At 55.5% G+C, this 25,239-nt stretch overlaps 4 protein-coding genes across 7 annotated transcripts; 1 reads left to right on the top strand and 3 right to left on the bottom strand.

Annotated features, from left to right (window-relative positions):
• Positions 1-910: 910 nt before the first annotated feature.
• PPP4C (protein phosphatase 4 catalytic subunit) lies at positions 911-8,963 on the top strand. The gene is made up of 9 exons (XM_043456670.1): positions 911-1,070; positions 1,304-1,466; positions 5,084-5,135; positions 6,024-6,074; positions 6,291-6,392; positions 6,963-7,136; positions 7,226-7,352; positions 8,236-8,425; positions 8,516-8,963. The coding sequence occupies exons 2-9, from the start codon at positions 1,369-1,371 to the stop codon at positions 8,643-8,645; spliced, it is 924 nt and encodes a 307-aa protein (XP_043312605.1). The 5' UTR covers positions 911-1,070; positions 1,304-1,368; the 3' UTR covers positions 8,646-8,963.
• A 416-nt stretch (positions 8,964-9,379) lies between these two features.
• Positions 9,380-13,897, bottom strand: TBX6 (T-box transcription factor 6). Its single transcript, XM_043456665.1, has 8 exons — positions 13,326-13,897; positions 13,002-13,239; positions 11,843-12,110; positions 11,616-11,762; positions 11,451-11,521; positions 10,355-10,428; positions 10,092-10,275; positions 9,380-9,995 (listed from the first exon to the last, which is right to left on the bottom strand). The coding sequence occupies exons 1-8, from the start codon at positions 13,441-13,443 to the stop codon at positions 9,782-9,784; spliced, it is 1,314 nt and encodes a 437-aa protein (XP_043312600.1). The 5' UTR covers positions 13,444-13,897; the 3' UTR covers positions 9,380-9,781.
• Positions 13,898-14,592: 695 nt separating this feature from the next.
• On the bottom strand, positions 14,593-17,961 carry YPEL3 (yippee like 3). 2 transcript variants are annotated; one of them, XM_043455451.1, is made up of 6 exons: positions 17,827-17,961; positions 16,978-17,160; positions 16,829-16,872; positions 16,506-16,614; positions 16,086-16,140; positions 15,077-15,092 (listed from the first exon to the last, which is right to left on the bottom strand). In XM_043455451.1, the coding sequence occupies exons 2-5, from the start codon at positions 17,092-17,094 to the stop codon at positions 16,108-16,110; spliced, it is 303 nt and encodes a 100-aa protein (XP_043311386.1). In that variant the 5' UTR covers positions 17,095-17,160; positions 17,827-17,961; the 3' UTR covers positions 15,077-15,092; positions 16,086-16,107. The 2 variants fall into 2 exon arrangements, with proteins under 2 accessions (XP_043311385.1, XP_043311386.1); XM_043455450.1 differs by lacking the exons at positions 16,086-16,140; positions 17,827-17,961 and adding an exon at positions 17,706-17,823 and having other exon boundaries at positions 14,593-15,092.
• Positions 17,962-19,236: 1,275 nt separating this feature from the next.
• On the bottom strand, positions 19,237-24,900 carry GDPD3 (glycerophosphodiester phosphodiesterase domain containing 3). 3 transcript variants are annotated; one of them, XM_043455448.1, is made up of 10 exons: positions 24,372-24,900; positions 24,086-24,128; positions 23,723-23,858; positions 23,590-23,635; positions 23,312-23,430; positions 23,141-23,230; positions 22,711-22,844; positions 21,320-21,379; positions 21,162-21,213; positions 19,237-19,432 (listed from the first exon to the last, which is right to left on the bottom strand). In XM_043455448.1, the coding sequence occupies exons 1-10, from the start codon at positions 24,508-24,510 to the stop codon at positions 19,295-19,297; spliced, it is 957 nt and encodes a 318-aa protein (XP_043311383.1). In that variant the 5' UTR covers positions 24,511-24,900; the 3' UTR covers positions 19,237-19,294. The 3 variants fall into 3 exon arrangements, 2 of the variants coding, with proteins under 2 accessions (XP_043311383.1, XP_043311384.1); XR_006267004.1 differs by having other exon boundaries at positions 19,346-19,432; positions 21,315-21,379; XM_043455449.1 differs by having other exon boundaries at positions 24,057-24,514.
• Between the last annotated feature and the right edge of the window lie 339 nt (positions 24,901-25,239).

Raw genomic sequence — 25,239 nt, 5'->3', positions numbered from 1 at the left:
CAGACAATAAGCAGCTGAGTTCAAGGGACCATTCTGGAATCAGGGAGGTCATGCTGACTGAGGTATATGCTTGGTGTGGGGAAGGTGAAGTCCTTTTGGCTTCTAATTTCAGAGGTTCCCCAGGGCAGAGATTTCTCTGGGACCCTGGAAAGAGGCTGGAATTCCTTCACTCACTGAACAAATAACTTCTGTATGCCAACTGGGTCCAGCCTTGTTCAAAGTAAGCACTGGGCTCCAAGTGTGAAAAAAAGTGAAGTTGCTCGTGTCTGACTCCATGTCATGTGCAACCCCATGGGCTGTATAGCCTACCAGGCTCCTCCGTCCATGGGATTTTTCGGGCAAGAATACTGGAGTGGGTTGCCATTTCCTCCTCCAGGAGATCTTCCCCACCCAGTGATCGAACCCAGGTCTCCCGCATTGTAGACAGATGCTTTACCGCTTTACCGTTTGACTGCGAACAGGACCAAGTTCCATCTCACGGGTTGTGATGGGGGAAAGTGAAAGTGTTAGTAGCTCAGTCGTGTCCAACTCTGCGACCCCATACACTGTAGCCCACCAGGCTCCTCCATAAGATTTCTCAGGCAAGAATACTGGAGTTGGGATTCCCCAGGGGATCTTCCCAACCCAGGGATCGAACCAAGGTCTCCTGCATTGCAAGCAGATTCTTTACCACTTAGCCACTAGGGATCAGTACTGGGGGAGGTCCATTAAAACAGGTATAAACAAAATCTTGTAACCTAAAGCTACAAGGCGGTGCCCTGGCTCACTGAGTTTGATGTCCTTATCAGCCTTCCCGGTGCCAATCGGCTTAGCCTACAATCACTTCCGCCCGCTAGTTGCCGACATCCGGTTCCTTGGGCTTATTTCCCTTCTTAGGCTTGAGGGGGTGGGGTAAGGGCGCGGCGCAGGAGGGGAGTGCGTGTATGACGCCACATCCGGCTTGGGGCGGAACTGGTATCCCGCTGCTTCCGCGGCGGGGCCGGAAGTAGAAGCGGTGGTGGCGGCGGCCCAAAGCGAAGGGAAGGAGGAAGAGAGGGAGCCCGAGAGCCAGAGCCGGAGACGCCGCGGCGGTAATCGTCGGAGAACCCTCTAGGCCACCGTCCCCAGCGCGGGCTCGCGGAGTTCGACGGGAGTTAGCGGGGGGCGGCCCGGGCTGCGGGACGCTGGGGGCCCCGGGGCCGATGTGAGGGGAGGCGGGAGTTGGGGGTGGGGGGCCGGGCCAGCTCCAGAATCCAGTTGCCCCCGCTGACCCGGCGCCCCCTAGGGACACTCTGATCCGCGGGTTCATCTTCGCCTTTCCCAGGAGACCCCTGTGCGGTGCGGAGGGGGCGGCGGCCCCGGCTCTGACCCGCGCCGGGGGGGTGGGCCATGGCGGAGATAAGCGACCTGGACCGGCAGATCGAGCAGCTACGGCGCTGCGAGCTCATCAAGGAGAGTGAAGTCAAAGCCCTGTGCGCTAAAGCCAGGTGAGCCCGGTGGCTCCGTGGAAGAGAGAGTTGGGGTTCCGGCCTGGGATAAACCCAGCTGAAAACTTTGGGCCTGGCTCATCTTGGAAGCTTTCCAAAGAGGAGCAGAATAGGGCCTCTTCCCTCGAGGAGCTACCAGCCTGGTGGGTGAAGACAGACCTGGATAAAGACACTTGAAGTATTAGATGATGTGCTTTCAGTGGAGTGAAGTATAGAAAATACTTAAGAAGTTCAGGGGAACAACCCTGTCTGGGGGGCAATAGAGAATGTCTCTTGGAGAAACTGAACTTGGGGATAGACCTCGAAGAATAAGATGATAAAAGGAGGTGTCAGCAAGAACAGGAGTTCAAGGCAGGAAAGCTAAAGCCTCTGTGGTTTGTAGTATTCTTTGAATTCCAGTAACAACCCTAAAAGGTGGGTGGAATTGATCCCATCTTACTGGTGAGGACTCTTATATTCAACAGTTAAAGGATGGATCCTAAAGCCAGTTTTCCGTGTCCTATCCCTTTTCGGGCCATAATGCAAGAAAGTGGAATTGGATTATTCATATTGATTGTGGGAGCCTAAGAAATAGTAGTAAATAAGCCAGAGGATAAATAAGGTGTGAATGGAGGCCCAACTAAGGGTTCTGTGGGAAGTAGGATGAGGTAGTGGTTAAGAGCCAGGCTTTGGAATGTGACGGCCCTGGGTTGGAGTCAGCTTTACCACCTTCTAGCCGTGTTGGTGATCTTGAGGTCTCTGAGATTGTTTCTTCCTCTGGAGATAATAAAGCAAGATAATAGTATTTCCTAAGATGATTGTGAAGAGTAAGTAAGTTGGTGCTTGGAATGTGCTTAGGCTTTGGTTAAATGTCAGTGCTAGACAAACATTAGGTGTTATTGTTCCTACTTTGTGGGAAGAGAGCAGTGCTGATAAGGGCAGAAGTTACTAGAAAAGGTGGCCTTGAAAGCTGAAAGTAATTTGGAGAGCTAGTGGGGGCAGGCCCACTGAGGAAGGGCATTCACAGCAGGAGGAGAACGGGGATAGATCTCTGAGGGTTGTGGGCAGCTGTGAGGAGACCAGTTACCTGCCTCCTGAGGAACTGTCTGTGGCTTCTACACACTGGAGAACTGTGCAGAAAGGGTCAGCAGATTTACCTCACATTTTTTTTTTTTGAACAACAGACCCGTTGTTCACCTGGGCTTATACTGGCAAAGACCTTATGTCCATTTCTTTCCCACAGCAGTCTTACAAAGTTGAAATAATTTTCCCCATTTACAGAATAGGAAGCCGTGACTCCTTGAAGCCTAGTGATTTGACTGAGGCCACTGATAAAGTGGCCATTGGGCTCTCTGTTTGACTTTGCCCCACAAAGACCTGTCACCGCCAGGCAGGGCCTGTGTGGGTTTGGTGAACATGCAGGGCCCCCTTTTAAATGCTCGCCTGTGATCCTTCATGTTTTGCCAGCTCAAGATTTCCCTGACCAGACCAGCCCCTAGATGTTTTCAGATATCCCTGCTCCCTCAGTCTTCATTGGCATTTTTTTAGGAACTTAAACCCGTTGTTGCCTGGCACTATTCTTCTTCCTGTAAGTTTCGTGCCCCTCACAAGGCCTGGAAACAGCGTGGCAGTGATGATAGCTAATGCTTGGACAGTGTGGGATTTTCAGAACAACAGAAGTTATGTGTTCAGTTTTCATTGCTCTTTGCAGCCCTGTGCAGTGGGCAGGGCAGAGGTGAGTATTTCACAAAAGAGGAAACTGAGCCTCTTACCCCTGGTCTCATAGCTGATCGGAGGGGAAGCTGGTTTTGGATCCAGGTCTTTGTCCTCCACGCTCACTGATAGCCCAGCAGACATTTAGACTCTGTGAATGGCAGCAGGGGGCTACTGAGGAGTGGGAGGGCCCTGTCCAGCTCATGAGATGGAGCTTGGAGGAACTCGGCTCGGGCCTGAGGTGGCCACTGTTATCCCAGGCCCAGTCTGGAAGAGACCCAACTCAAGCATCTGGCCATGGCTTCCTGGAGACCCACCAGGGCCCCAGGCTGAGGCTGGTGGTGTCAAGAACTTTCGCTTGCCCAGTGGATATCGAGACTCGATACCTTGAAAGTGCAAAGGCCTGGGAGCTGCATTTGTTCCCATTAAAAACATCAGCAGTTGAGAACAGCAGAGGGTTTTGAATGAGGTGGTCTTTAGGATGAAGTATAGCTTTGTCACCTGTAAATGGTATGGCCCTGGTCCAGTCACTCTTATGTTTCCACGTCTTTGAAATTCTTGCAGAGCTCAGACGAGATTCTGCATATCCAGAGACAGCATCTCTAATTCTTTGGTCAGTGGTCAGCAGTGAAGGTGAGCAAGTGTGAGCCCTCAGAGGGCTGGTACAGGGGCCTTGCTGGCACTGAGGCAGGTTTTGACCAAGTCTGTGGAAGGGGCTGGTGTAAAGTCTCAGGAGATTGGTTCTCTGAGTTCCCAGCCACCTTCCAGCTTTGTGAGCTGGATCCTGCCCCTTTTCTCTCTCAACCTCGGTTTCTTTGTCAGATGAGGATGGAAAGAACCTCCCAAGTCAGTTGGAAAAGTATTGTAAGCAGTGGTGTGAGGATGTTCGGTACAAGATGCAGGACAGGTGGGAGAGCCTGGCTGCTCTCTGGCCCCTTGGATCACCACCAGCGGCTCTTCCCATTCCTGGAAACCAGGGCACACCTCCCTGGAGCCGCCTTAATTCCGCAGCGCACCCTGAGCCCAGGGAGCTCCTGGTATGGTGGGAAGGGACTGGCCGAGAGAGTGAGGGCTGAGCAGGTGCCTCCCACATCAGACTCGCTTGATAAGAGCCAGACCCCAGAGCAGGCAGCCTTGGTTCAGTTCCTGTCTATGTGACCACAGCCAGTTTCTTCATCTGAGCCATGGGAATCATCATAGCACCTGCCTTTGAGGGTGCTGGTTTGAGTGCCCACATCATCCATGCAGAACTCTTTAAGTACTGACCTGGCACATGGTGTGAACTGCAATGTCCTCGGCTCCTGTGAGCGTCAAGGACGAAATCTAGAAGCACAGCACTACTTAACGTCGGGTGTCCTTAACAGACAGTGATTTCCATGTCACACTCGTTCAGATAGAAGTAGATCACACTGCAAGGAGAGGGAGCACAGAGTCCTCGCTTCCTCTGAATGACAGAAGAGTGGCAACAGCATATCGCTTTGAAGGTAGATCTGATGGCTGGCCTGCCCAGGGCACCACCCTTGTGCCTAAGAACATTCCAGGGGAAGAAGGCCCCTGGGGTGGGGAGAGAGGGGCTGTAAGAGCCCAGCCAAGGCACTGTGTGGACAGGAGGAGGAGCTCTGTCTTCTGGGAGTAAGTGCCGGATGTGTGAAAGGGAGCAGCCAGGAGGGTCAAGGCCAGGAAAGTCCCAGACTCCTTGGGAAGGCCTTAGATGCTGAACAAGAGTTGGGGCTTCGGCCTGTTGACTGTGGGGAACCACAGAAGGGTCTCGAACTGGGGGACTGTGGTCAGCCTTGTCTGGGGTAATTGTATACTTCCGACTTGCCCCGTGGAGGTTCAAGCCTCATCCTCTCTTCCCCTGCAGAAAAGGTCAGAAATTAGGTTGGGCTGGCCCGGCTCTGATAACTTTGGTCTTCTGTCTCCAGAGAGATCTTGGTGGAGGAGAGCAACGTGCAGAGGGTGGACTCTCCAGTCACAGTGAGTACCCACCGTCCCTCCACAGCCTAGCTTGGTCTTTTAGGCCCGTGGACATTCTCCTTAGTCTTGGGGGCTCCAGGGTCTACCCCTCATCCCTGGGAGCCCCATCTTGAAGAGAGCCTGGGCAGAAGGACTCTTAATTTGGTGAGTGAGTGAACTCCACGTGTTCCAGTGTGTTACTAGTGACTCTATTCTGGGTGCCTGGAGGGGAGTAGGCAGAGGAGGGGGCCAAGTCCTCTGGGAGCTGCAGGTCTAGCTGGAAAGAATTTGCTCTAGCTCTTGCCCACAGAATAGTTGGCACTCAGAGTGGGATGGGGGCATTAGGGTGGGAGAGTAGATTTTAACTCTGGGAAGCAGAGGCTTTCAATCAAAGGAAGATCTCCTGGAAGAGGAAATGGCAACCAGCTCCAGTATTCTTACCTGGAAAATTCCACAGACAGAGGAGCCTGGTGTGCTGTAGTCCACAGGGTTGCAAGGAGTCGGGCATGACTGAGCACGTGCGCACACGTGCATGCATGTACTCACACACACTTTCTCTTTTGGCTTAGCCGAGACTGATAAGGATCTTCTAAAGCAGGGACTTCCAGGCGGCTCTTGCCCTCTGAGATGGCCCACATTCTGTCTGTGGAGTGTATTTCTCTAAATAAATCCATTTCTTAACCATGAATAAATGAAGCCAAGGCTTCCCCAGTGGTCCAGTAGTTAAGACTCTGTGCTTCCACTGCAGGAGTTGTGGGCTTGTGGGTTTAATCCTTGGTGGGAACTAAGATCCCATGTGCCATGCAATGAGGCCAAAATTTTAAAAAAGTAAAGCAGTAGGGTGTTTTTGAAGGACAGCCCCTGGCAGCACAGGCTTTCAGACTGAGTTCTGACTTTTCTCACTTCCAGGTATGTGGTGACATCCATGGACAATTCTATGACCTCAAGGAGCTGTTCAGAGTGAGTGTGGGGAAATGCCAGGAAAGGTGACCCAGGGGATGGCTGCAAGACCCCTTTAGTTGAGAGTGGAAACTTTGGTGAGTGGGTTGGGGATCAGAGGCCTCTAGTTAGGTAGGTTCATTGTGAAAGAAGTGCCTCGACTTGGCTGGAGATGGGCCACTACAGTGAGTTGGGGAGAGTTTAGGACCAAGCTGAACCTTCTTTCTCCCTCCCCAGGTGGGTGGCGATGTCCCTGAGACTAACTACCTCTTCATGGGGGACTTTGTGGATCGTGGTTTCTACAGCGTCGAAACGTTTCTCCTGCTGCTGGCACTTAAGGTGGGACCCCCTGGCTTCTGGAGCCAAGACCTGCGTCACCTCTGGCCTGACCTGCCTGCATCCTTTCTGCCCTCATCTCTTGCCCCACCTGCCCCCAACTCTTGAGCTGTGCTGCTGTTGATGGACCGTTTCGGCTTGGGTGGTCAGGCAGCTTTCCTTGACTTGGAGGCATCTGATGAAACTAAGGTGGGGGTGGCATCGTAGCGGGAGGGAAGAGAGGCTCACCCTGTTCAGAAAGTGGCATGGAGTATCCGTTGGTGGGAGAGAGGTTGTAAGGGGCCAGATGACAAGCTGTGCTAAATGTTTTGTAAGGGCTTGGTCTGCACCTGGTGGATGAAGGAGGGACCATTAGGTTTGTAGTTGAAGTGGGGGGATGGGAGGGAGTGTGAGAGGGTCCAGCTTTGCATCCTCTGGAGGAGGGATGGGGATCCTGTGAGGTGAGTGTGACACGGTTCATGCAGAGATGATCGGAATCTGGACCGGAGCAGTGGTGATGAGGGTGGAGCGGGGCTGGCAGACATGAGGATATGGAGGAGGGAGGGACAGGCCCTGCATGGTGACTGCCTCCAGGTTCGCTATCCTGACCGCATCACCCTGATCCGGGGCAACCACGAGAGCCGTCAGATCACCCAGGTCTACGGCTTCTATGACGAGTGTCTGCGCAAGTACGGCTCGGTGACCGTGTGGCGCTACTGCACTGAGATCTTTGACTACCTCAGCCTGTCGGCCATCATAGATGGCAAGGTAGGCCCGCCGCGCGGCTCCCTGGGGACGGGAGGGACGGGAGGGCTGGGAGAGGCGCCAGGTCTCAGCCGGTCTTGCTCTCCCCGAAGATCTTCTGTGTGCACGGGGGGCTCTCCCCCTCCATCCAGACGCTGGACCAGATCCGGACAATTGACCGAAAGCAAGAGGTGCCCCACGACGGGCCCATGTGTGACCTGCTCTGGTCCGACCCTGAAGGTGAGGGCAAGAGCTCTGCTCTTAGTTTGGTGAGTGACCGAGGGGGTCCTGTGGTTAGAGCAGGTGCCTGGAAGGGATGGCCCCGGGCAGGTGAGTTTGGGGCAGAGAGGGGCTGGTCTTCACTGGCATTGGTGCTTGATGGCCAGTGGGCTGGCATCCTCTATGAGGAGCGGGGATGGGGGTAGCTGGGTGCTTTGAGCTGGGGGTGGGGGAGGGGGAGGTGTACGTCATACCTCAGGAGCTTGTTGAAAGTGAGTCATCGACTTCCTGAATGTGAAGGGACTGCTGCAAGGATCAGGCTCCCAGAATGATAGCCCCCAGTATTCTTGCCTGGAGAATCCCAAGGACAGGGGAGCCTGGTGGGCTACAGTCCATGGGGTCACAAAGTCAGACAACTGGAGTGACTTAGCACGCACACACAAGCACCCCTCATGTCGTGGGCATCAGCTGGTATGGAGCATCGCTGAGATGAGAGCCAAGCCTCGCAGTACCAGTCTGGGGCTCTTGTGCTGTGACACCAGCCTCCGCTCCCTCTCTGCCCTGTCCCTACCTCCCCGCCGGCTGGGCTGCCCTGAGTCACAGGTGCCGTCCCAGCGTGCTTACTGTCAGCACCTCCTTTCACTCTTGTGTGGACCTGTTTGTACAGTAAATTAGACGGTCACTCTGATGATCAGGTGGCTCCAACTATCAGGAAATTCTTTCTTCTTTGGAGCGTATCCACTTCAGAATCTGCTGTCCTGTCCCGAGGCTTCCTCAGAATACCTTTGGGCCTTGTGCTGTTGCTGCACAGGCCTCCCTGACGGGGGGAGGCAGGCTGTTCCGTGAAGGGCAGTGGGCGGCCCTGAGAAGACCCCCTCACCATCCCTTCCCTCGTTTGCCTCAGACACCACAGGCTGGGGCGTGAGCCCCCGTGGGGCTGGCTACCTGTTTGGCAGTGACGTGGTGGCCCAGTTCAACGCAGCCAACGACATTGACATGATCTGCCGTGCTCACCAACTGGTGATGGAAGGTTACAAGTGGCACTTCAACGAGACTGTACTCACTGTGTGGTCAGCACCCAACTACTGCTACCGGTGAGCTGCCTGGGCTGGGGAGGTTGAGGTAGGGATCTAGGCTGAGCCATTCTGTTAACACTGCTGCCCCCACCTTCCCCCCGACTTCAGCTGTGGGAATGTGGCAGCCATCTTGGAGCTGGACGAGCATCTCCAGAAAGATTTCATCATCTTCGAGGCTGCTCCCCAAGAGACACGGGGCATCCCCTCCAAAAAGCCCGTGGCCGACTACTTCCTGTGACCCCTTCGGCCCTGCCCCTCTCCGGCCCCCGGACCACTGTGACTCTGCCCTCTTCAGACGGAGGCTGGGCATGGGGGGACTGTCCCTGGCTTTGCTCTCCCTGCGAAAGAGGGCACTTCGAGGGTGAGGACTTTTCTGGAGAGGCTGGGAGCCTCAGTTCCATGCTCCTCCCATCTCCCCACTTGAACCATGAAGTTTCCAATAATTTTTGGTTTTCTTTTTTTCCTTCTCTTTTTTTTTTTTTTGTTTGTTTTTAGATAAAAATTTTGAGAAAAACAAAAAAAAAAGAAAAAAATTCTAATAAAAGAAGAAAAATGGTCTTTGGGTTGGTGTCAGAATTGACTGAGGATGAGCAGTGGTACCAGCCTGGGACCTGGGATTCATGTCAGGACTCTGATGGCCCAGAACCCTAATCCTGCCAGCAAGGTGAGGCTCAGGCCAGTCAGCTTGCCCAGAGCCTCCTGGTCCCCATCCAGTGACAGTGATCACTCCTGGGGGCTTCCTGAGTGCCAGGGAGAGGGCTGGGTTCTCGGGCAGCCCCATTTAATTCTCAGAATGGCATGTCAAGACAGATTCCTCCATCTTCCTGAAGAGGAAGCAGACCCTGAGCATTGACTTAGATGCACAAGGTCAAGCAGCTGGAAATGACAAGTCTCAATTGGGGCCTGCGTCTCCTCACAAAACCTCTGCTCACCCAGCCCCACTCAGGGCCAAAGACCATTAGCCCAGTGTTCCCAGAGCACTGATGTCTTTAGAGTTTTATTAACAAAAATACTCTGGACCTGAGAACAGACCCGTGTGGCTCGCCCTGGGGAGGGGGTAGGACTTGCAGAGCCCAAGGGTGAGGCTGAGGGTGGGAGTGCTGGTCCCAGGCCCCATTTGGCCGGCAGAGCCCCTTCCATTCACACCGAGGTGAGAGCCTGGAAGGGGAAGCTGGCCCCAGCTGGACTCCCAGCAGCTTAGCCAGAGCTTTGAAGCCAGAGGGGGGTGGGAGCGAAATCAAAGTGTGAAGTGGGGTGGGGGAGGCCCAAGGCAGCCATTTGGTGTGGGGGAGGGGGTAGTGGAAGTGAGGGGGCAACAGACCTGGGGGAAGGGAACTGGAAGATGGGGAGGGAGGCAGGGGGCTTAGCAAAGGCTCAGTACATTGGTTTGGAGCCCACATCCAGGTAAGCCCCAGGCCCAGGGTAGGGCAGGGGGAAGGGGCCCCCTTGGAGGAAGTGCGAGGCAAAGGATGCTGGGGGTGCTGCTGCTGGATATCCTGAGCCTGCTGGTCCGGGCTGCAGCTCCAGGAAGGCGGCTGAATAGGGGGCTGGGCGCCCAGAGTCTGGAGCCTCCGGGAAGCTGGGATTCCTGAAGAGCGGAGAGGTATCAGAACAGGGGAGAGGGGACTCCCCACCCCCTGGCCCAGCCTGGAATAGCCCAGCCCTGTGCCCTTGACCCACTCACCTGGTTGGAAGGTGACTGGGGGCCCCGTGGAAAGCGGCAGGGTGCAACAGGTAGGCCTCAGCACTGGGGCCACTGCAGGGCGGAGCTGGGGCACGGACAGCTTCCTCAGGCACTGGGGCCTGCTCGGGATCTGACTCCCGAACATCCCCACCCAGTGTGGAGTCACAGGGACCACCTGGAGCATCTGGGGAGACAGAAGGGCCAGAGCGGATTGAGGATCGGCATCTCAGGCCTGGTCCCATCACCTCTGGAACGACACTCACCTCCACTCCCATAGGCCGCTGTGGCTGCTGGCTCTGGGCCCCGCAGTTTCCTCTTCACACGGGCGTCTCGCTCCCTGGGGGACAGTGATGATGATGGTGATGATGATAATGGTGATGATGATGGTAGTAATGGCACTTACCAGGTGCCAGGCACTTCACCCAGGGACCCTATCAGGTATGTGCCATTATTATACCCATTTTACAGAAGAAGGAATGGAAGGCCAGAGAATTAAATGACTAGAAAACAGCAGCTGTTTAGTTACTAAGTCGTGTTGGACTCTTGCGACCCCATGGTCTGTAGCCCGCCAGGCTCCTCTGTCCATGGGATTGCCCAGGCAAGAATACTGAAGTGTGTTGCCATGTCCTTCTCCAGGTGAATCTTCCCGATCCGGGGATCAAATTCACGTTTCCTGCATTAGCAGGCAGGTTCTTTCCACTGGGCTACCCTGATAACTTGTCAAGAGTGATACTGTTATATTCATCAGGGTGATCCTTGAGTTAATATCTATCTCTTCTGGCTGATTTTAAGTGTCTTGAGGGCAAGGGCCAGCTCTGAGGGGGTAGGGTTAGTTAGAAGAAGCTAATGTCCTAACCAAACCTTTACAGCCCACCATAATTTGGCTCCCTATTACCCCTCTCATTCCATACCAGCCATACTGTAGTATGCTCCTACCTCAGGCCCCTGGCATGTTCCCAGATATTCACATGGTTCCCTTTCATGCTTCCTCCAAGTCTTCTCAAATGTCCTCTTAGTGAGGCCTTTCCAGGATTCATCTCTCCAGTCCTGATCTTCCTTGCTTTCTTTTCTCTATAGAACTTATCCCTAACATATTTATTTCTCTTGTTTACTTGTCTGCTCTGCCCACTAGAGTATCAGTTGCACGAGGGCAGGGGCTTTGGTTTGTTCTGTTCACTGCTGCATCTTCACTTCCTAGAACTGTGCCCGGCACAGAAACAGGTGCTAAATAAGTATTTGTCAGATCAGTGAGTGACAACACATGTTTACTTACATTGGGTTCCAGGAGTCCAGTACAGTGCCCGGCACACAATCAGTAAACGTTTGATGACAATGACTGAATGAGTGAATGATGCCCACCTCTTACAGTTTCGGCCGTTCTCCCGGAAGCCCTTGGCAAAGGGGTTGGCTGCAATCTTCAGTTGCGTGATCTGGGTGGGCAGGGGAGGGGATGCCGCACACCCAGAGTCAAGACTCCTGCAGCCAGAGCAGGGTGGTGCCACCCGCTCCATCAGGATCACTCACCCGTGGGTTCTGGTAGGCTGTCACGGAGATGAACGTGGTCTCCGGGAAGCGGAAGGAGGCAACGCCCCCCCAGTGTTGGCTGCAGAGCTGGGCGGCCCGCACCAAGTGTATGCGGGGCTGATACTTATGCATGGAGTGCAAGATCAGCTGGGAGGGAAGAAAGAGGAGTGACTCCCTACCCTGGTCCCAGCCCAACCCTCATCGGGGGGTCCCAGTCTGGGCCTCACGTGGCCATGGGGGTCCAGCGTGCTGTTGGTGAGCTTGACTCGGTGGAAAGACACAGGCTGCCGCATCCAGTGGGCTCCAGTGGCAGGGGAGTCCGGGTGAATGTAAACACGGTCAGGCAGGCGGGGCTCTGCCTTGCCGCTGGGCTCCCAGCGCCGGCCCTGCCAGCGGTAGCGAGCCCCATCCACCGGAACCACGTCCAGAAGAAACAGGTAGCGGGCCTCGGGGTCCAGGCCAGTTACTGATACTCGGCAAGCAGGGAACATGCGCCTGGATGGGGGAAGGGACCAGAGCGTCCTGGAGCTATCCACTAGTCGGGGGTGAGCACAGCAGCAGCAAGGCGGCATAGCCACTGGCTCATCCAGTCACAGAGACTCGAGGAACGTGGAATCAGAACTCAGAAGGCAGGATCTTAGCTGTAAACCTGTCTCATCCCATTTTACAGATGAGAAACAGGACAGACAGGTCAGGTGATGTGACCAGAGTCACACAGCAGGGTAGGAGCAGAGTCTGGACCCCTAACCCCTCAAACTCCACTTGCAGAAGCAGGAGTGACACACCTTTCCCCCAGAAATCTTGCCAGGAGCCTTCTGCTCCCTACCCTGCTCTTGCTTCATCTTCAGCACCAGAATCTACAGCTGCTGGACAAACTTGCTTCAAAGAAAATAAAAAGAGGACTCACGTGCTAGTGCCTGAGCCCCTAGGCTAGAGAAAGACCCACTGACCATACTGACCATATCCCTGCCTCCAAGGTGACCCCAGAACTAGTCACATACTGACCCCTGATCCTGGCCAGACTTCCCTGGTGCTGGTCAGTGGCTGACCCTTGATCCCCATTATAGTCTGAATCCTGAATCTAGGTGCAGACTGACCCCTCATCTAGGCCACATACTAACTTATAGCCCAGTCAGACTTTCTGTTCCTAGCCCAGAAAGATCTAGGACCCTTGCCATAGGTTAGTCCCTAAACCAGCCAGACTCCACAGACTGACCCTTGACCCTTGCCACAGAATGACCCCTGACCCAGGCCACAGTCACACTCTGAACTCAGGCACAGCTCTAGCCCCCTTAGAAATCCTCACACCAGCCCCATCACCAGGAGCTCTGCCCTTCCCGCACCAGGAACACACTGGGTTCTCTGACCCTGGCCCAGCCCCCTCACCTCCCAGCTTTGGTGATGATCATCTCTGTTCCCACGGAGTTGAACTCTTTCCACAGCTCCCGGTTCTCCAGGCTCAGGCTGACTCCAGGGAGTGAATGAAGGCCCTCTGGGGCTGAAGGGGGTGGCGGCTCAGTGCCCAGGGCTGGGGGCAGTGGGGGTAGAGGTGGGGGAGCAGCCAGAGTTCGGGGAGCAGCCTCAATCCCAGAGAGGAAGCAATCCAGTTTGGGAGTGTCCAGATCTGGAGATGGGAAGAGAATGAGGGGCCAGCTGAGGGCCACAGCCCCCACCCCAATTCCTACACCGAGCTCAGTTCTCTCTGCTCACCAGGGTAGCGGTAGCCCTCTGCCAGGGCAGGCGGGAAGCTGGAATCTGCCCCAGGCTGGGGGGGTCCAAGGCGGTAGCCAGTCCCCAGGGAGGGGTACAACTCTCGTGGGTGGTACATGGAGTAGTCCTGTCTGGCCTCGGGACACGCTGCCTACAGTGCCCCAGTGCTGAGAGATGCCCCCTTTATAGCTCACAGCTCAGCCCCTTCCAGACCCAGGATCACAGCCCCTCCCCTCTTTGGGGCCCTAGAGTTAGGCTGGGGTGGAGACCCCTGGGGCCTGGAAGGGGTCCAAGAGGGGGCCGGATACCTGGGTACCCTCCCCTCCTCCCCTCCCCCCCAGGCTTCATTAGCCCCGACCCCCTGCCCCCTCATTACATAATTAACTCCTCGGCCTGATTGATCCCCGGGGCTCGACAGGGACGCAGTTTGGCGCTTCCGGCCAGCTGGTCCCCGTTCCCACGGGGGGAGCCCCAGCTAGGGATAAGCTACTGAGGGGCGGGGCCTGGACCATGGGATGGAGCCTGGAGTCCTGGGGCAGACCTTGGCGCTCCAGACTTCTCTGGCAGGTGACCCCCCCCCCCCCCCGCCCCTTCACTTGGAGGACGAGACTTGGAGGGAGGAGGCATGACTGGAGGGAAGGAGCAGGGCTGGAGGCACGCGGCCTGAGCTTATTGTTACGCGGGGCACTGGAGACCCCGAGGAGTCCGCAGCCGAGGCCTGAAGGCTGGAGTCCTTCCTGGCTCCCATTCTCTAAAACCTCCAGCCTCGGCCAAGTCTCAAAAGTTTAGAGACGCTCACAGCTCGACGGTCTCTGACCGCGGACTCCCGAGTTTCCCAGAAGGTCCCGCGTTGGGGAACACTCAGAACTACACTTCCCAGCAGGCCGAGCGCCGACGTACGGCGCGAAGGGGACAGGCGGATGCCGCTGGGGCCGCTGGGAGCTGTAGTTGAGACGAGGTGGGCTGTCTCAACCGCGACGCGGTTGCCTCCCAGGAGAGCTGCCCCTAGGCGGCGTCAAAACGCTTAGGCTGAGGAGATGCCGATCGGCTGAGGTCAAGGCCTAACGAGCTAGAAAGGGCTCGGGAATCTGCCGGCAGTGAGATCCGCCGCGGGTGCTAAAGAAGACAGCTGAGTCCCAGGAGCGAAGGCTCCCAGCTTTGACCGCAGTGCCTACCCCATGCCTCCGGGACTCAAAGGGGAACATGTCTATAGAGGCAGGAATCCGCATCTGAGTACCCCCTTCCCGGATTCCACATGAGCCTGGGGCTGTCTCCACTCCATTGTTTTATTATGTACAAACGCTACAGAACAAGGGGAGCAGACACGCGTGGGGTAAGAGGGGGCCGGTGGGAGGAGAACGTCACAGGGCAGATGGTGCACTGGGGCCAAGAGAGCAGCACACAGGCCATATCTAGAGGGCAGGCGGGGTAGGAAGGGGTTTAAAAACGAGATCCAAGCCAGCCAGATCGCAGGGAGGTGCGGGGGTGTCGTCCATTTTGTCCACCTTCCGATCTCCCCCCAAAGTCACAGTGCATGCAATAAAATATATGTACAGGAGCTGGATCCTTCCTCTGTAAAGGGGCCTGAGGGTCCAGAGCTCCGTTCGGGTGAAGGGAAGCCAGTGGCGCCCCCTGGCGGCCAGGCCGGGCTGGCGCCACATGCGTCAGGAGTAGGGGTCAGTCCCAGCCGTTGTCTTTGATCATGTGGTTGAGTTCAATGATGTACTTCCCCTCTTTGTACTTCTGGCTGCTCTCGAAGGCCTGTTCCTGAAAGGAGGGAAGAGGCTGTTATGCTTGGAGGTAGGCCAGGGCCTAACCAAAAGGGTAGGGGTTGGGGAGTGGATATGATGGGCCCCATTTTACATATGAGGAAACTATCACCCAAGAAACCAAGCCACCTGCCCACAGACACAGAGCTGGTAAATGGCAGGGCCAGGAATCTAATAGGGGATAGACAGAACTCTCTGAGTGACAGCTACTTTTCAAGTATTAATGCTAATGTTGGCTCCAATAGAGAGGATATGGAAGCTTCTCCAAAGTTCCAGGGAATACAAACTGGTAGCCTCAGGACCAATTTTGGCCTATGCATATGTTTTGTTCAACCAACAGAGAGTTTAATAAAAATAACTTTCAAATACTAAAACACGGGGAAGGCCGTGCTCATTCTATTTGGCCAGAATGTCCCCCTCTGGAGATCTACGTTACCCCTTTTGCAGATCCACAGAATCTGCTTGGCCCTGCAAGCACTTGAATTTTTGACCTCTGGATTAGGCCACTTCTTTATTCTATAGAGGTCCAGAGAGGGCAAACCACCTGTCCAGGAACACAGAGCAAATCTGTGGCAGGGCCAGGGACTAACTCAGGGCAAGGTTCTGTCTCTGCCTGGGGCATTCACCTCCCAGAGGCACTACAGCTCCAAGAGATGCCCGAGGATTCCTGTCTCTTGCAATTTCCCAAGAGCATCTCCTTTTGCTGCATCTAATCTGATCCCCATAACAACCTTGGGTGCCAGGGGGTCCCTTTATCCTCTACTACCAATAAGGAAATGAGAGGATAGTGAAATCAGACCCCGAACAACAGCAGTGGCAATGAGGGCAGTGAAAAAGGAGGCTCATGGACCCAAACTCTATGTTGTTGTAGGGCCTTGGGCAACTTCCCTGATCCTCTGAATGGCAATAGGAAGCTGGGGGTCAAGGGTTTGGAGTTAAAAAAAAGAGAGAGAGAGAAAATGAGGATTCTGGTCCCTGTTCTGTTACTTACCAGCTGTGTGACCTTGGGGAAGTTACCTAACATCTCTGGGCCTTCCTTTCTTCTTCTGTAAAGTGAAGATAATAACAGACTACCTACAGGATTGCTGTAATGAGTGAATGAGATAAAATATGCCAAGCACATAACAGTGTCTGGCACATAAGTATTCAATAAACAGTCATTCTGATTATATCCTCATCTCAAAAATGGGAATGCTTGTGCCTGGGAGGAGAAGGATGAGTTAAGAGAAAAACCTTAAAAGCCCTTGTAGGATATGAGAGAAGAGACCATGGTCAAGGGATGAAAAGATAAATTTGACTTGGATGACTTGGGCCTGTACACCCTGAAAGATTACCAGATGACTGCTTGTGAGGAGGAGGTGATGTGAGGTCAGGTCAAAGACTAGCCTGAGGTCAGAGGTCACTGACTCACATATTTCCAGCCCAAAGTGGTCTTGCAGTTTTCGCAATGGATGTCAGCGACAGCATGGAGGCCTGTCAGCAGCACCCGCTCCTCGGCTGGCCCGCAGCCCACGTTCACCCTGTGGGGACATGGGAGCAGTCCCAGGGAGGGTCCCTCCATCACAAAGTCTCCCTCTAGCTTGGATCCAACTGTATCTGTCCTTAGCATTCAAGAGAAGGGGGAGCACAGCTTCCTACCCAAACCAGGAGACTCTTGAGAGTCTCAGTATGATGGCAGGGGTCACAAGTCACAACAGAGGTCAGAGAAAGGGAGATGGGAGAGTGGATACTCACACAGAGTTGAAGAGGTAGGCGCGCCCCTGACTGCCCTGGAAGGACTAAAGGGTGGGAGGGAGAGAGGAAGGGGTGTCAGGGCTACTGGTGGGGAGCTGCCAGGCAGTCCCTCTAGTCTCCCATTCCAGCCCCAGCTGTGACCTGGTTACCTTGGAGATGAGGTCGTCGTGGTTGGCCAGGTGAGCGCGGCAGTGGGCACAGCTATACCTCCGGTGACAATCATCCAGGTAGGCCTGAAACGTCTTGGGCTTTGAAATCCGCACCATGGCGGGGGCCGGGGGCAGTGGCCCCACGCGGGGAGCGGCCCACGGGGAGCAGAGGGAGCCCAGTGCCTGCAGGGGACGGAGTGGGCTGTCAGGACCCCGGCTACACACACGCAGGCACGCCCTGGGCCACGGGGACTCTCTCTGTCACACTTGGCTGCTGTCTTCTCTCCCCAGAGCCAGCAGCCTCTCCAGGGGCCAGAGCTCTCAGTTTTGACTCACGGAGGAGGCCTCGAGTTGCATCAACGGGGAAACTGAGGCTAGGAGGAGTCCCAAATGAGTCACCCACCTGCTTTCGGCCTCACCCCTGCTGACCTGGCAATTGAAACTGGAGGAAGGGGCTCCAGAATAGATGACTGTCAGTTCTCTGTTTAGGGGGAGCTTGCAAGGGGTTGGGGATTGTATGGTCCTTACGACCTCATCTGAACTGCAGGGGTTGGGGGCGACTTCCCTTGAGGTCCAGAGAGTTCACCTGGGGAGAGGATCCCTCACCTGGAGAAAGCAGGAGGCCTCACTGAGGGTGGAGGGTCATCTAGGAGGGGAGGGGCTCTTACCCGGGGGCGCTGAGGCCTTGCCTATGCCGAGGGGATCTTACCTGCATCGCGGAGCCTTACCTGAGACCCCGGGGCTCACCTGGGGAGCGGGGGTGGGGGGCGGGCGCCGAGGGAAGGGGCAGTCCTCGCCGCCGGGGCGGGGGCGCGGGGCGACGCGCAGCCCTGACGATGCGGTCCTCACCTCGCCTGGGCGCGCGGGGGTCCGGTCCGCCGGGGTGGCCTGGCCTGGGAGAGGGGGGCGCTCCTGGTGGGCGCCGTCCCCCCCGGCCCGGGTTCGCAGCCGCCGCGACTTGTTTACACCGAGACCAGCTGCTGCCGCCGCTGCGGCGGGAGGGGGAGGGGGCCGGCCTCTGGTCCCGGCGGCCGCCGTGACCAATCGGCGTGCAGCATGCAAATGAGGGGGCGCGTCACACAGCGGCCAGCGCAGGCCTGGGCTGCCCTTCCCCCTGCTCCCGGCCCAAGCCGGCCCGGAAATGCGGCTGCGGCCCGAAACCCAGCCGGCCTGCCCCACGACCCGGGCCTGGTCGCCCACCTGGCCCCCCGCGGTCCTCGAAGGGGCGAGGATCTGAGATACCTGACCTGACCTAGGATTAGGAGGAAGATGGTGTCTGGACTGGACGCACGGCCCCGGGAAACAATAGTCAAAATATCTTTGTTTACCCACCGATCATGCCCTCTCCCTTAAACCCCACAGCAATCGGAGGAGGTAGCTTCTGCTATTGTTCCCATTTTCCAGGGGAGCTGAGATCCACAGAGGTCCAGCAGCTCCCCAAAGCTTATCCGGTTGATAAAGAGGTAAACTTGAGATTCTCACTTTGGTCCGTGGTTCTTGTGATAGCACTAGGGACAGACTCTCGGATGGGAAAAGCTAAAGGTATCCATCCGTGTTAGAACCCTGGAAGCCAGAGCCTCAGAACAAGCCCATTCCTACTGTTGTGCGTCCCCTGTTCCAGACAGCCTCCTCGGATGCCCTGCAGGGTTATCAGGCTGGGTTAACTGTCTTCCCCTTTTTCACCTCTGAACTGGGTTTAAAATGAAAATATTTAAACATGTGTCTGCCATATTAGACTTGTCTTGTCCCTTGCATTGGTCCCAGTACCCTGCCTAGCCTACTTGATAATTTTTGTGAAATATGTGATTCATTAAATGAATAGGGTAGTAGGGCTCCAGGGGGTGCAGGAATTGAAGCTTCTGGAGTGGGAGACCTGGGAATGGAACACTGGAATGGCTAAGGTAGCAGATGGGCAGCCATGCCCATCCTCTGAAACCAGGTGAGGTGGCTCGCTGGGGCAAGTCACGTCCTTTGCTGTGTGCTTGGGGCTCTTAATGTCCTCAGGAGAACGGACCCATTGTCTGTGGCCCTGAAGCTGCAGGGGGCCTTGCAAGAGACATTCCTGAGTACAGTGGAGGCCAGGTTGGCACAGGGCGTGGCATTACTCTCAAACTGGAATGTAGTGGAACCAGTGGCTCAGGGTGGTTGAGGGCCTCAGATTGTGGCCCTCAGCTGGCCTCTTCCGTCACAAGCTGCCATCTTTGTAGTCTTCTAGAATCTACTCCCCCACCCCCATCCCCCCAAGCACAGAGACGTGACTGAGAAGAATATATTTATTGGGGAAGAGAAACAGAGGAGAGGGTGAGGAACCTCTAGGTTAGGAAGCCAGGGCAGGTGGTCCACGGCCGTCCAGGTAGCACCTCAGGAGTGTTGGGTAATCAGTTATGACGCCAGTGGCCCCCAGGTTGAAGGCTACTTCGAAGTCTGACTCTTCATTAAGGCACCAAAATACCACCTGGGGGGAGGGAGGAGCTTGAAGTTTCCCAAAAACTTTACCAGGCACTCCCCCTTGTATCCGGATGCTGGAGCTGATCCTTACATTTTCAGGAATTTTGTAAACTGATTATTAAACACAGCCTTTTTTTTTTTTTTTTCAGGGAGTGGGGGCATCTCCAGTTCCTCAACCAGGAATTGAACCCACACCCCCTGCAGTGGAAGTACTGAGTCTTAACCACTGGACCACCAGGGAAGTCCAAACACAGTCATTATTAAGTATTATATAAACTTACAAGTCAATAAATTATATTCAAAACAAAGATAATAAACACTCAAAACTCATCGCTTCCTGATTACTACATTTGATTCCATGTTCTGGAAGTCATCTACCTCTATCGAATGTGTAAGATGGAAATGCTATATAATGTATCATGCTACCACATGATATATCTCTTTCCAACTCCATTCAGTGAATTCATGTTGGTAGCCTAAAATCCACCAAGGTGGGAGTGTAGACAGCAAGGAAATTACCTAATGTTCAAATCAAGGCTTCCCTCCTCCCATCCCCTCAAGTTGATAGTGGAACATTTACCAGCCTGCCCATATCTCCCAACCTGCCCCTATCTGCTGCTGCTCAGATTGCATCTTCCCTGCCTCCTGAGTCCTCTCCTGTGGGCACTGAAGCAGGTGGAGATGGTATTTGTAGCCTGGGCTAAGTCACTGGCTGAACCTCTCAGTTTCTTACTTTGACAAATCAGAGTGACAGTCCAACCGTCCGGAGTTACAATGAAGATGGCAGAGCAGGCAACCTAATCTGAAAGAGCTATGTCATCCCCAGGCCTAACTCACCCCCACATCCAATCAGTGGCTGAGTCTGGGCCTGTCTGTGACTTAACCCTTCCATCCATCCTCGCTGCTGCCACCTAAGCCCCAGTCCCATCAGCTACCCAGTGACTGCCTCCACGCTGGCCCTCACAATCCCTCCTCCACATGGTGGCCGGAGTGACCCTCACTCAACAAGGCTCCATTGAATCAGGTCTCTCCCCTGCTTAAGACCCTCAAAAACGTCCCTTCCCTTTGGGTTGAAGTCTGAGTTCCTCACTGAGGTTCCCGGGCTACCTTCTCCAGGTCCCTGGTGCCACTTTCTCCAGACTGCAGGCTGGTGGGGCCCCTCAGTTCCTCTGCTGGCCTCTTGCTTCTCCTGCCCTTCCCACACACTGAGCCTCCTGCCAAGACACTCTCCCTTTCCCCTCCCTGTGAGCTGGCTCCTCACTTCTTCCAGAAGGCCTTCTCTGGCCCCACAGACGACAGCACTCTGTTCCCTTTCTGTCCATGGGCTGCCCCTGTAAATGTCTGCTTTTCCTCCCCTGCCCCTGATGGTACACTCTCTTCTCCTTCCCCGGGACCACAGTACCTGTGGTCTCAACACAGTCAGTTCTCAACCAAGGTTTGTTAATTAAATGACCTGGTCAGAGCTGATGCTCGGGGACAGGAGGGGGTGGGCTGATCAGATCTTTCCCAGACCCCCTCATCAGGAATCAGGACAGTTCCATACACCATCATCATCACAATGACTATCCTTTATCATGCACTTACTAAGTATCACCTACATATCCACAGGAGTTTAAAACATCATTATCCCCATTTTACAGATGAAGAAACTGAGACTCAGACAGTGACCTGCCAAGTGACCCAGCCAGTCAGAAGCAGAGCCAGCAGGCCCACGCTGTGAACAACCACTTGCTCACCTGCACCCCTCGCTGCTGCAGATGTTGGATCAGACTCTTCCTCATGATGAGCCTGGAGGGGAGCAGGGTCACAGAGGTCATGATGACAGGGGACTAAGGGGAAGGGCGGTGACGGGTCTCTGTGGGGCCACCCAACCCAGCCTTCTTGCCCACCTCACCATTTGGCAACCACAGCTGCCAGCTGATTCAGCCTTGAGCGGGAAAACGGGAAGTAGGTCCTGTGGAGAGGTGGTGGTGTGGTCAGCCCCTGGGGTCTCTCTCTGTCACAGGGGTGGGGTGGGGTGGGGTGGTAGTGACCCTTCGAGCAGTCTCACCCCACTCCTTCTGAAAGAACCTCTGTGGTTGCGCAAAGGAATAAGTCACCCACTGCTCAGTGATCCTGACTCCATGCTTTGAGGGTATGCCTCCGCCCTCACTGTTTTACAGAACAGAGACTTAACGAAAGTGACTTGCCTGATGTCACACAGCCCATCCATGGTGGGGCTGGGGCCACGACCCAGCAAGATTCCCAAACTGGATAGGCAGTCTGAAGTTCCTCATGGTTAGACCTGACCAATTTCAAGGCCAGACAGCACTTCACAGGTCAGCTGTTGGTCCCTAATTGCCCCACTCTAGGGGTGACTTTAGAGGCTGTTACAGTGCTCTGGAGCAGGGTCTGTGTACTGTGTGACCTTGGGCAAATTACAGAACCTCTCTGAGCCTCAGATTCTCCACGGGTCCTGTGGGGGTCATGATTCCTGTATCTCCTGGGGGTGGTACGAGGTAAGGCTCAAATAAACTAAAGGATGTGAAAACACCTTACAAACCCTGGATAAAACGTGATATACACCCAAGTTCTGCAGTAAAATGATCTCTTTGTGGGATGAGGCGGGGAGGGGGGGTGGGCATTGGCTGGGAGCTTCCCTCAAGACAACAGAGGGGAGTAGAAAGCACTGGGACAGCTACAGAGAAGGCAAAGGAAGGGTCCCAGAGGGAGAGCTGGCAAAGTATCCAAATTCCTGCTACTCTGCTCAGCTGTTACTTTGTTAATCGTTGTCTCCAGGCAGGAACATGCCTTTCTGTTTGAGAATCAGAGAGCGATGCTATAATTAATAACTGTCTCCCCAAGCAGACTGTAAGCTCGTGGAGGGCCCTACCCCACTCACATTGGTCTTATTTACTAGTGCAAGTACATGTGAAACAGAGGAGGCATTCAAGATATATTTGTTGGATGACTGGATGAATAAATGCACCCTTGTCCTAAAACTCCATCCACATTATCACACATTTACATAGAAGTTTTTTTGGGGGGTTGGTATTCATGAATGCTTGGTGAGAACCATTATCTTCAAAATGGGTGATCTTTGAGGGTAGTCAGGGAGCTGGGGACATTGGGATCTCCTGCTCTACATGGGATCCTGCACAATCGGGTTTGAGGTGGGGGGTATTTCTCTTTTTTTGAAACTTTTTTATATCGCAGTAGAGTTGATTAGCAATGTGTTAATTTCAGGTTTCTGGGGCCAGAAGCCTGGGGGAGGATTTGGAAGATAGATGGAGACCTAGTAGGTACCTGTTGATGATGGTCGGTAGGAAGCAGATGAGGAACTTCTCGGGGATGGAGATGAAGGGCAGCAGCCCCAGGTAATAGAACAGGAGCACCCAGAACCCTCGGCTCAGTGTGAAGGAGGTGGGCATCTCAGGGTTCTAGGAGGCAAGGGGGAGTAAGAAGGGGGATCAATCTGCTCCGGGGGGGAGTGGAGAGGAGGCCTGGGCTGCAGGGGAACAATTTTTGACATTCAGGAAATCCCACCACCTACAGGAGCAAAGCCACATCTGGGCCCAGCGTTCTAAGCCCTGTCCCTCTGGCACGCCTCTGGTCAAACACTTCCCCTGCCTCCCCCAGCCCTACTCCTGGAGACCCTGCTCAGGGCTCCTTCAGCAACCCCAGACCCCCTTGGCCTAGGCTGCCTGGGGAGGCGCAGAGAGGGATGGGGACTCACAGCAGCCTTGCATTTCTTCATGATGGAGCTCTTCTCTGAGGCCCAGACGGTGATTTCGTTGCGGTCGTAGTGCCTCACCAGGCCTGCTATCTGAGGGGAGGGGGCAGGGGAGGGGGAGTCAGGCCTCCGTCCAGCCCTGGACCCTCGGCCACCCCTGCCCGCGGCACCCACCTTGTGAATGAGCTCTTCATTTCGCTCTTTGACTTCCACGCTCATGGGCGTCCGCGGGAACCTCCGGAACAAGTCCTCTAGACGTACCATGTGCCGGTCGGCCCCGCGCGCAAAGCGGCCTGGGGGTGGTAGGGAGAAGGATGGGAGGAGGATTGCTGGGGTGGGGGTGAGAGCCCAGGGGGAGGGGATGGGTCCCAGAGGAGAGGAGGGGGCAGGAGGTTGAGGGCCTGACCCCACTCCAGTAGGCTCAGCCCAGCGCTCGCAGCCCATGCTCTTACCCGGTGAGAAGTAGACCTCTAGCTCTTCCTTTAAGAGGGGCAGGTCCTAGGGAGAGCAGGGAGCATGTCACCAGGAGGGGCATGGAGGGGGGTTGGTTCTCTGGGTGCAATGCGGGGCTGGGGCAAGGCCCACCTCGAAGTTCAGGCTGTCCACGTCCCTGTTCACACCTGTCTGGCGGGACAGGTTTTTGTCGTGTGACACCACCACCACGCCGTCCCGAGTCAGCTGGCAGTCAAGCTCCAGGAGGTCTGCTCGCTGGGCCATGGCACTGTGAGAACGAATGTCAGTAAGTGGCTGGGGGACGGGGATGAGCCAGATGGCAGGGTGGTGGGGAGGCTGAGGGGAATGTCAGGTAGTTCTGGCCAGTAGAAGTGCACTGCACAACTCCCGGGGGCTCCAGTCACCCAGATCAGGAAGTGGATGGCACCCCTTAGCATCATGCCTCACACAGCTGGCACAACCTTACCCGGGGCATGGCCGGGCAGGTGGACTCACTTCTCCATGGCCTCCATGGTGTTCTCTAGGCGTTCTCCAGCTCCTGTGTGGGGCAGCTAGAGTGGGTTCCTGGGGCCAGGCCTCCCTCCCCCCACAACCCCTGCCCCCTGCCTCATCACTTCCAGTCAGGACAGGTTGAACGGCGTCTTTTTCCCTATTCCATCTCTTGCCCTGCCATCGTTATCTCCGCCTACCTTGAACTCTGCCCTCCCTTAAACATCCTGCCGTTGGGACATACCCCTCTCTGCTGTCCACCTGCCTTGCAGTCCTCACCAGCCCAGCTCACCTCCACGGTGGGCCCCCAGGCGGGGACGGAAGGCTGGAACCCACGGTGTGTGTAGCAGGCGAGGTCGGCGCAGGAAGAAGAAGGACAGCATGACATAGCTGCCCAGGGCGGGCAGGGCGTAGTAGAGCAGAGGGCTCATGGTCACGCCGCCTCTCCAGGCTCCGGCAGCCGCGGAGCTCAGCTTTTCCCAGTGGACTGTGCTGCTTCACTGACTGCCTGGCTGATGTAGGCTGGCTCCACCACCAGCCGCCACCACACCCCTGGGGACCTGCTGAGCCTGCTGCTGGCCAGAGGCCAGGCTGCAGGGCTGAGCTGGGGATGGGGTAGAGGTAGGAGAAGAGACCAGGCAGCTCTGGGCCTCGTACCCCAGGCCCTTCGCACAGCCCAGCCTCCCTGTCTCCGTGGCCACACCGGGGAAATGAAGTCCACCCTCCCCCTAGCAGGTCCACTACTACACTCCTCCTTCCCACTGGTGCCTGTTGCCAGAGTATATATACACCCCTTGCCGTTTCCAGAGAATCTGGGGGTGTGCAGGCTGTCCCTGAGTCACTCTAGAATCACCTCCAGCCAGTTAGACAGGAAGCCATTAGAGAAGGGACAAGATAATGACTAAGGGGGAAACTGACCCCGACTCAACAGACATGAATTGGAGCAAACTCCGCGAGAGAGTGGAAGACAGAGGAGCCTGGCAGGCTGCATTCCATGAGGTCGCAAGGAGCTGGACACGAATTAGTGACAGAACAAGAAGACCCCACTCTGTCCAGGAGTCTAGATCCCACTCCCACCCTCAACCCTGGCTGGCCAGAGGGGGAGCCGAAGGCCACCATGCCAGGTAAAGCATTGGGCTGGAGAGTCAGCGCTCAGGGCA

The sequence above is a fragment of the Cervus canadensis genome, chromosome 32, assembly GCF_019320065.1.
Source record: "Cervus canadensis isolate Bull #8, Minnesota chromosome 32, ASM1932006v1, whole genome shotgun sequence".
Lineage (NCBI taxonomy): Eukaryota > Metazoa > Chordata > Mammalia > Artiodactyla > Cervidae > Cervus > Cervus canadensis.
This window is presented reverse-complemented; position numbering and strand designations above follow the sequence as displayed.

Coding starts and splice junctions, on each gene's coding strand:
- PPP4C (XM_043456670.1), top strand. CDS start 1,369: ATGGCGGAGATAAGCGACCTGGACCGGCAGATCGAGCAGCTACGGCGC. Junction 6,075..6,290: donor ACCTCAAGGAGCTGTTCAGA/GTGAGTGTGGGG, acceptor CTCCCTCCCCAG/GTGGGTGGCGATGTCCCTGA. Junction 7,353..8,235: donor GCTCTGGTCCGACCCTGAAG/GTGAGGGCAAGA, acceptor CGTTTGCCTCAG/ACACCACAGGCTGGGGCGTG.
- YPEL3 (XM_043455450.1), bottom strand. CDS start 17,094: ATGGTGCGGATTTCAAAGCCCAAGACGTTTCAGGCCTACCTGGATGAT. Junction 16,615..16,828: donor GCCTACCTCTTCAACTCTGT/GTGAGTATCCAC, acceptor ATGTCCCCACAG/GGTGAACGTGGGCTGCGGGC. Junction 15,093..16,505: donor CCACTTTGGGCTGGAAATAT/GTGAGTCAGTGA, acceptor CCCTCCTTTCAG/GAACAGGCCTTCGAGAGCAG.
- TBX6 (XM_043456665.1), bottom strand. CDS start 13,443: ATGTACCACCCACGAGAGTTGTACCCCTCCCTGGGGACTGGCTACCGC. Junction 13,240..13,325: donor AGAGGGCTACCGCTACCCTG/GTGAGCAGAGAG, acceptor TCCCATCTCCAG/ATCTGGACACTCCCAAACTG. Junction 11,522..11,615: donor CAGCCTACCAGAACCCACGG/GTGAGTGATCCT, acceptor CTGCCCACCCAG/ATCACGCAACTGAAGATTGC.
- GDPD3 (XM_043455448.1), bottom strand. CDS start 24,510: ATGAGCCCTCTGCTCTACTACGCCCTGCCCGCCCTGGGCAGCTATGTC. Junction 23,431..23,589: donor AGAGGTCTACTTCTCACCGG/GTAAGAGCATGG, acceptor TACCACCCCCAG/GCCGCTTTGCGCGCGGGGCC. Junction 23,231..23,311: donor ATGAAGAGCTCATTCACAAG/GTGGGTGCCGCG, acceptor CCCTCCCCTCAG/ATAGCAGGCCTGGTGAGGCA.